The sequence below is a fragment of the Penaeus japonicus genome, unplaced genomic scaffold (assembly GCF_977035675.1).
Source record: "Penaeus japonicus unplaced genomic scaffold, GWHDUDI00000001_assembly GWHDUDI00000042, whole genome shotgun sequence".
NCBI classification, from domain to species: Eukaryota; Metazoa; Arthropoda; class Malacostraca; order Decapoda; family Penaeidae; genus Penaeus; species Penaeus japonicus.
The window spans coordinates 11027293-11037292 of record NW_028234444.1 but is presented as its reverse complement, the minus strand read 5'-3'; the positions used below and the strand labels follow the sequence as shown (position 1 = coordinate 11037292).

At 42.5% G+C, this 10000-nt stretch overlaps 1 protein-coding gene across 1 annotated transcript in view; it reads left to right on the top strand.

The window, feature by feature from the left end:
- The window catches only part of LOC122248873 (vascular endothelial growth factor receptor 1-like), a 37641-nt gene that overhangs the window by 912 nt on the left and 26729 nt on the right, over positions 1-10000 (top strand). The window contains exons 2-4 of the mRNA XM_086534961.1: positions 836-1020; positions 5855-6005; positions 6361-6486. Of these exons, the coding sequence (XP_086391087.1) occupies positions 836-1020; positions 5855-6005; positions 6361-6486 (462 nt within the window). The remainder of the gene's footprint in view (positions 1-835; positions 1021-5854; positions 6006-6360; positions 6487-10000) is intronic.

The window sequence follows — 10000 nt, the reverse complement described above, 5'->3', positions numbered from 1 at the left end:
ATGTAAGGTTTAATGGTAGTTGTACACACTTTTCTAGCCAGATGCTGATAGTAGAATAGCTAGAAAAAAAAAAAAACACTGGATGAGAGTAGTAATGTTGTTTTGTCATTTGTCGGACATTTCGAAAATGAGTGCCATGGTCGGGGAGAGTCGGGTGCCGACCATCTCCTGATCTTGGCCCGGGGAAAGGAAAGGCTTCACTAAACCGTATCACCGGCGAGAAGAGCAACCGAAGGCTGACGAAAAGGAAGTTTGGCAATTGTCTCGTGACGAAGGCCCGACGTCGCCTGCCAAACCCGATGGAATCCGCCCATGCTGACCTCTCCTGGCAGACGTCGGGCCGGAAGTCGCTGCTTTAATCTAAAGGATGTTGCGTTTGAAATTGATAAAAATGGATTTGTTGTTTCAATACTACTGGTTATTAGTTGAGCATTTATCATTTTCACATTCCTCCCACTCACGCATGATACTGTGATGGTTATTTGCGTGTCAAAGTTTGCTAATTCACCAAATTCGCAGAGGTTATATAATGGTTCATACATTTTTCCATTCTTTAAGATGTTCAACTATTCCGGTAACAATGATCTCACATTCAGATGTAATATCAATTAGTAACTAACAAAAGTAACCATGTGATGTAGAGGTATACATATACACTCACAACAATTAAACACCTACACAAGAATCCACATAAACATCTACCAATTACCATAACTCAACAAGCAATCGCCAGCTATTCATGCCCCGACTCTCTCTTCCTTTCCTTCCACCGGCTGTCAACCCACGACCTCGTCCGTGCCCACACCTGCCCACGCGCCCCTTCCCCCCTCCGCAGTCAAACGGGAAGTCCGCCGTCCGGAAGTCGAAGTCAAAGGGGCTTGGCAGAGGAACGTCCTGGCTAACGACACGATGCGCTTTTATGACGTGGAGGAAGGGGCGGAATTCGCCCTCAATTGCTCCTTGGAAAAGAGAGTGGATGATATCCACCATATAAGTTGGACATTTGAATCAGACAAACAGGTTATATATATATATATATATATATATATATATATATATATATATATATATATATATATATATATATAATATATATATATATATATGCATATATATATATATATATATAATATATATATATATATATATATATATATATATATATATGCATATATATAATATATATATATATATATATATATATATATATATATATATATATATATATATAATATGCATATAATATATATATATGCAGTTATATATATATATATATATAATATATATTATAATATATATATATATATATATATATATATATAATATATATATATATATATATATATATATATATATATATATATATATAATATATATATATATATATATATATATATATAATATATATATATATAGAAAGAGAAAGAGAGAGAGAGAGAGTTTATGTGTGTGATTATCCTCATTGTCATCTTTATCATTATATTTGCTATTATTATTTCATCATTACTATCATTGATATCATTTTTATCATTATCATTATTATTGTTACCATTTTTATTATCATAATCATTATTAATTTTATTGTCATTCTTATTACCATCCCTGTTACTATTATCATTATCATTTTATTATCATTACTATCATCATCATCATTATTGTTATCATTATAATTTCAATATCATTATCATCATCGTTATCAATGTTATTATTATTATTATTATCATTATTATCATCATTTTTATCATTCTCATTATTACTATTATCACCATCATTATTATTATTATTGTTATTATTATTATCTTTATTTTCTTTATCATCCTTGTCATTATCATTACTATTATTAATATTGTTATTATTGTCATTATCATTATTATTGCTACTGTTATCATTATCCTTCTTGTTATCACTATTACTATGATAATTAATTTTATCATCAATACTATAGGACAATTGCATATGTTATCATTATCATTATTATCATTTCTATCATCATTGTCATTATAACTATTTTTATCATTGTTGTTCTTATTAATATCACTATCGATATTATTGTTATCAGTACTATTATCATTACTATCATTATCAGTGTCATCCTCATAATTATTGTTGGTATTGATATTATCATTATCATTATTGCAATTGCTATTACCATTATCATTATCATTGTTATCATCATTAGTGTAGTGGGTAATCACTGACGCATGGGGTTTTCGTGGCGTGTGTCACCCAGCTACGCTTTTTCTCAAAATGTGGGCCTGGTGCATTTACTAAGATGAATCTCGTGTGATCAAAAGCTGACATTAAGCTTTTAAAGATAACTCAACTGACTGAATCATAAAGGCAACATAAAAAAAGGGGAACGTCCATATCATACATTAACATTAATTAGCACTTCCAAGCGAATAAAATTAATATATAGAGACAACACACCATTTACAGAGCACGAGAAACCGTCAACAGCAGCACCATCATCATCATCATCATCATCATCATCATCATCATCATCATCATCATCATCATCATCATCATCATCATCATCATCATCATCATCATCATCATCATCATCATCATCATCATCATCATCATCATCTCTGCAGAGTTTCATGAATACACCTGTAATTTGCACCTCACTGAAGGCACACCATGCATTCCAGAGGTCACTCGGCAGTCAGAGCAGGTCAGACATGTGCTTTTGTCTAACAATAGTCCTTTTCCTTTCGATCGTGTAGCTATTATGTATAGGATTAGAGGGTCACCGTAGGTCAACCACGCAATCGTTTATACGATTTAATTGCCTGCATTTTCATGGAGATTAGGCCAGGTGACCTACCTCGCCCAGAATCCATTCCATGTCCCTCTTGACACCTGGGTTTCTTGCATGGGTTAAAAGCGAGGTGTCGGGAGGCCAGGTAAGTGTCGAGTGAGCACAGTCGGCTGTTAGTTCTCGTGTATTTCATGTCGAAGTGCGATGACTCTGACCTAGTTTAGTGTTTTTTTGCGTTGTTTTATAATCAGGGACAATGTATAAACCAGAAACAAAACTCTATTTTACTCTGAGTTACTCTTTAGGTCACCCGTGAACCTTGCCTTCAGCAGAGATTCATTATAGATCAATTTTGCGGCAGCGGGTGAGATACTGTTGAGTCACCAGTGTGTGTTCGTTCGTTAGTTCCGGAGAATTAACCAAGACCCGAGCCTCTCGACGTAGGGCAGTGTGCCCACCTACCCTGGCAGAGGAACAGGCTCAGCAGAGAACGGACTACATGCAGGACGTGCCGAGTGCGACCACGGACAAGTCGTGCCAGGAGCTCATTGCACAGATTCTGTCACAGCTTCCAGCGCAGATACAGGCGCAGGCGCGGATGCTGGCACTGGAGCACAGCAAATGCAAGAGCAGACGCGGGAACTGGTGAAGGCACACAAGGCGCAGCTGTAGGAACCGATACAGTCACAGAAAGCGCAGCTGCAGGAATTGAAGCAGGTAGAACTGGTGCAACTGCAGGAACTCCTTTGCGTAGGAAGTGATCCGAGTGCAGCCACAGGCCAGCGACGCCCATCCCGCGAAGACCCATTCATGACGACTGCAGTGAATGGATGTGACAAGATCCTGGTGTTTCACGGGGAGCCTCCTGTGGCCTGCAGCACCTTCGGGGGACCAGGTCCCCGCTGATGAGCATGACAACGCCGACGCCTCCCTCGGACGCCCATCGTCGAATGGCTTACCCGCAGCTCGGAGTGTTCGGCAGGACCTCAACCGCGACGCGCACTGCGGTCACAATCTCCAGGCAGCATCAGTTCACGGGACATCTGCGCCCACTTCCACTCACACGCCGCCCGTGCGGGTGTGCGAATCCACTCCCCGACGTCCCCCTCCAGCTCGACGGAGGTATTTCCCACGACGCGACGCCGCACCGACGCGCAGGATCGCCGTCATCGTCGGAAGTGACATGACGGTCCCATGTAGCTTCGTCACCTTTTGGTGGCGGTCGCCCAGTATGAACGGCGACGGCGACCCGGGCCTTGGAGCAACGACGAACGACGACGAAAGAGTGACGAATAGAGTGACGAAGCGCAGGGTGTCTGACCTTGGCACACTGATAATCCCAGGAGGGCGCTGGCACAGTGTCAAAGCACAGGAGTGCTGGGCCTGGCCCCCTTTCTAGGACTGGGAGTCGCGAAATCCTGAGGAGGGCTTGACAAAGAAATGTGTCAGCACCTTTTGTGCAGCCACGTTCCCCGTCTTGGTGCCAGTCAGGGGGAGATGTCATGACCCCTCCCGTGGCAGTAGAAGAAAGCCTTCTGGAAGCGGCCTGCTGACGACGAGATGGAAACAATGAAATAGTCAGCCACGCGACGCCTGTCAGGAGAGCCATTGCACGGACCACAGGTCAGAGCTAGCGCGCCCCTCGGGTTGAGTGTAGCGAAGAAGGCTTGGGGAGGATGACAGCGCCACGCGACGCAGGTCCCGATCGACAGGAATCGGTGCCTCTCATCGCCCCGAGTGCGCCGGCCGCTGGAATGGCTTCCACGGGCGCTTGGCGACGCGACCTCAATAAAGCGCCCGAAGACGTAACGAGGATGTGTGTAGGACGTGATGTCACCTTATAAAAGTGCAGCATTGTTTACCCTGTGTTATGCTGTGTTTTGTGTTGTTACTATGCTTATTTCTGCGATTTCAAATTCATGTTGCAGGCTGTTTTAGTAGAATATTGATAACAGTGCTAGGAAATGATAATAGCGATGGTAATAGTAATGATAATGATAACAATAATAATAGTAACATTGATGACATATGATAATAATAATGATAATGATAATAATAATGACAATAATAATTACTAGTATTGTTATTACGATTATCATTATTATCATCATCATTAATATTGATGTTAATATTATTATCATAATTATTCATATCATCATTAATATTATTCTTATCACAATCATTCTTATTGTCTTTATCATTATCTTCATTGTTATTATTCATATTCCAACCATTATAATGATTATTATAATTCTTGTGATGTTACTGATTTCATCATCATTATTATCTTTGTTGCTTTTATTCTTGTATTTGTTATTTTGATGTTTATTACTTTTATCACTACTGCTATTAGCAATAGTATTAGTACTAGTAGCAGTGGTATGATCGTGATCATCATTATCATCATTATATTTTTCTAAGCTTCATGGTATTATCATTATCACTTTCATTACCATTATCATTAATGTGAATTCTAGTATCATTATTATTATTATAATTATTATCATCATTATATTTCTATCAATATCATTATTATGATAATTATTGTTATCATCCTCATTGATATTATATTAATGATCATTATTATCATCACCATCATTATCATTGGTTGTTGTTTTATCATTATTCTTTTAGCATTGTTAGTATTATCATTATCATCAATATTGTTATCACTATTATCACAATCATTATTGCTATCATTGTTATCTTAATTATCATTATTGTTATCACTGTTTTCATCATCATCATTATAATTTTTTTTTTATTATTATTACTATTTGTCATTACCCTTGTCATTGTTATTATCATTATTATAATCATTGATATTATTGCTATTATTATTATTACTATTACTATTATCATTATTAATATTAGCATTACTATCATTATCATTATCATTATTACCATTAATATTGTTAGAAGTAGCAGTAGTAGTATCTTTATCATTATAATTCATGTTATCATTATCAGTATCATCATTACATCATTTTCTAATTGTCATTATCATAATCACCAAGAGCCCCTTCGCGCCGTTGGAACTCCAGTCCCAGGAAAACCCCAAAGTCAACAAACCTTCCATTCGTGTTGCAGACTGACCACCGTACCACCTCTAACTTTGATCCGTTGTATGAACACCGTGCAATACACAAAGCGGCTTTGTCGGATTCCGGGACGTACAGCTGCAGAGGTCAGGTGGCTGCAGTTGACACGGAATCAGTCTCTGTCCATATCAACGTCCTTGGTAAGGAGAGGCGTGGATAACGGGAGGATGCGGGAGATAGGAATTTGGAGGGAGAGAGAGAAAGAGAGAGGGAGAGGGGGTGAGAGAGAGAGAGAGAGAGAGGGGGGGTGAGAGAGAGAGAGAGAGAGAGAGAGAGAAGAGAGAGAGAGAGAGAGAGAGAGAGAGAGAGAGAGAGAGAGAGAGAGAGAGAGAGAGAAATAGAATGTGATCGGCAAAGACAGAGGAAAGGCAATGAAAAGAAAAAAAGAAAGAAAGAAAGAAAGAAAAAAAACAGTTAAGTAAACAGCGATGATAATCAACACCAAAACACAAATTGCAAAATTTATATGATTCTTCTTCTGTTCTCTTTTCCTAGAGAAACGCGAGAAATTTATATTTCTGAGATCGGAACCTCCCAGCATCAACACATCACGTGATCTTCTCAAATGGCGCCTTCAGATAAGAGCACATCCCATGCCCGAGTTTATCTGGCGAAAAGGAGGTAGAGTAACGATCTTGTCCAGGAAAGTGCTTAAAAATGTTATGCCGAGAGTGAACGAAGGTGTAAAGCCCAGCAAGTATTGCGTGGTTTGGCTACATCACATGTGCGTGGTTTGGTTACATCACATGTGCGTGGTTTGGCTACATCACACGTGCGTGGTTTGGCTACATCACATGTGCGTGGTTTGGCTACATCACACGTGCGTGGTTTGGCTACATCACACGTGCGTGGTTTGGCTACATCACACGTGCGTGGTTTGGCTACATCACACGTGCGTGGTTTGGCTACATCACATGTGCGTGGTTTGGCTACATCACACGTGCGTGGTTTGGCTACATCACACGTGCGTGGTTTGGCTACATCACACGTGCGTGGTTTGGCTACATCACATGTGCGTGGTTTGGCTACATCACATGCGCGTGGTTTGGCTACATCACATGCGCGTGGTTTGGCTACATCACATGTGCGTGGTTTGGCTACATCCCACGTGCGTGGTTTGGCTACATCACATGCGCGTGGTTTGGCTACATCACACGTGCGTGGTTTGGTTACATCCCACGTGCGTGGTTTGGCTACATCACACGTGCGTGGTTTGGCTACATCACACGTGCGTGGTTTGGCTACATCACATGTGCGTGGTTTGGCTACATCCCACGTGCGTGGTTTGGCTACATCACATGCGCGTGGTTTGGCTACATCACATGTGCGTGGTTTGGCTACATCCCACGTGCGTGGTTTGGCTACATCACACGTGCGTGGTTTGGCTACATCACACGTGCGTGGTTTGGCTACATCACATGTGCGTGGTTTGGCTACATCCCACGTGCGTGGTTTGGCTACATCACATGTGCGTGGTTTGGCTACATCCCACGTGCGTGGTTTGGCTACATCACACGTGCGTGGTTTGGCTACATCACATGTGCGTGGTTTGGCTACATCCCACGTGCGTGGTTTGGCTACATCACATGCGCGTGGTTTGGCTACATCACATGTGCGTGGTTTGGCTACATCACACGTGCGTGGTTTGGCTACATCACATGTGCGTGGTTTGGCTACATCACATGTGCGTGGTTTGGTTACATCACACGTGCGTGGTTTGGCTACATCACATGTGCGTGGTTTGGCTACATCCCACGTGCGTGGTTTGGCTACATCCCACGTGCGTGGTTTGGCTACATCACATGCGCGTGGTTTGGCTACATCACATACGCGTGGTTTGGCTACATCACATGCGCGTGGTTTGGCTACATCACATGTGCGTGGTTTGGCTACATCACATGTGCGTGGTTTGGCTACATCACATGTGCGTGGTTTGGCTACATCACACGTGCGTGGTTTGGCTACATCACATGTGCGTGGTTTGGTTACATCACACGTGCGTGGTTTGGCTACATCACATGTGCGTGGTTTGGCTACATCACACGTGCGTGGTTTGGCTACATCACACGTGCGTGGTTTGGCTACATCACATGTGCGTGGTTTGGTTACATCACACGTGCGTGGTTTGGTTACATCACACGTGCGTGGTTTGGCTACATCACATGTGCGTGGTTTGGCTACATCACATGTGCGTGGTTTGGTTACATCACACGTGCGTGGTTTGGCTACATCACATGTGCGTGGTTTGGCTACATCACACGTGCGTGGTTTGGCTACATCACATGCGCGTGGTTTGGCTACATCACACGTGCGTGGTTTGGCTACATCACATGCGCGTGGTTTGGCTACATCACACGTGCGTGGTTTGGCTACATCACATGCGCGTGGTTTAATATATTGTAGATGCGACACGACTTTGCTACACTGCTTCTTATTTATGACTTTGTCTTTTTGACTTTTAGTATTTGGCTCGGCAATATTACGTTTCTTGAATGGCTTGGCTATACTGCACCATTAGCTTTATTGTTTCATATATGGCTTGCCTACAATATGCCTCACGTAGAAGGTGATCTAAAGTAACTGTACCTTTTGAATTGATTTAACTGAAAATCCAGCAAAGGAAGATGGGCTTGGAAGCTGAAATGTTCTAAATCAAAATAAGGTTCACACCTTGTTTTGCTTTGATGAAAGTGTTATGTGTGGTGGGTGGTAAAAGAATAGACGCTTTGTTTTACTTTATTAGTGTAGAGAATTAAAGATAATGACATAATCTCACTATCACCTTCCCTCCCTCCCTTTCTCCCCCCCCCCCTCTCTCTCTTTTCCCTCCCCTTCCTCTCTCATTTTCTCTCCCCTTCCTCTCTCATTTTCTCTCCCCTTCCTCTCTCATTTTCTTTCTCCTTCCTCTCTCATTTCTCTCATTTTCTCTCTTTTTTTCTCCTCCCTCTCTCTCCCTCTCTCATTTTCTCTCCCCTTCCTCTCTCATTTTCTCTCCCCTTCCTCTCTCATTTTCTCTCCCCTTCCTCTCTCATTTTCTTTCTCCTTCCTCTCTCATTTTCTCTCTCCCTCCCTCTCTCATCTTCTCTCTCCCTCCCTCTCTCACTTTCTCTCCCCTTCCTCTCTCATTTTCTCTCCCCTTCCTCTCTCATTTTCTCTCTCCCTCCCTCTCTCATTTTCTCTCCCCTCCCTCTCTCATTTTCTCTCCCCTTCCTCTCTCATTTTCTCTTCTCCATCTCCCTCCTCTCTCATTTTCTCTCTCTCTCTCTCTCATTTTCTCTCCCCTTCCTCTCTCATTTCTCTCTCCCTTCCCCCTCTCATTTTCTCTTTCCCTTCCTCTCTCTCTTCTCTCCCCCTCCCTCTCTCATTTTCTCTCTCCCCTCCCTCTCTCATTTTCTCTCCTCTCCCTCCCTCCTCTCTCCTTTTCTCTCTCCCTCCCTCTCTCATTTTCTCTCCCCTTCCTCTCTCATTTTCTCTCCCCTTCCTCTCTCATTTTCTCTCCCCTCCCTCTCTCATTTTCTCTCCCCTTCCTCTCTCATTTTCTCTCCCCTTCCTCTCTCATTTTCTCTCCCCTTCCTCTCTCATTTTCTCTCTCCCTCCCTCTCTCATTTTCTCTCCCCTTCCTCTCTCATTTTCTCTCTCCCTCCCTCTCTCATTTTCTCTCCCCTTCCTCTCTCATTTTCTCTCCCCTTCCTCTCTCATTTTCTCTCCCCTTCCTCTCTCATTTTCTCTCCCCTCCCTCTCTCATTTTCTCTCCCCTCCCTCTCTCATTTTCTCTCCCCTCCCTCTCTCATTTTCTCTCCCCTCCCTCTCTGATTTTCTCTCTCCCTCCCTCTCTCATTTTCTCTCCCCTCCCTCTCTCATTTTCTCTCCCCTCCCTCTCTCATTTTCTCTCCCCTTCCTCTCTCATTTTCTCTCCCCTCCCTCTCTCATTTTCTCTCCCCTCCCTCTCTCATTTTCTCTCCCCTCCCTCTCTCATTTTCTCTCCCCTTCCTCTCTCATTTTCTCTCCCCTTCCTCTCTCATTTTCTCTCCCCTTTCTCTCTCATTTTCTTTCTCCCTCCCTCTCTCATTTTCTCTCCCCTTCCTCTCTCATTTTCTCTCCCCTCCCTCCCTCATTTTCTCTCCCCTCCCTCTCT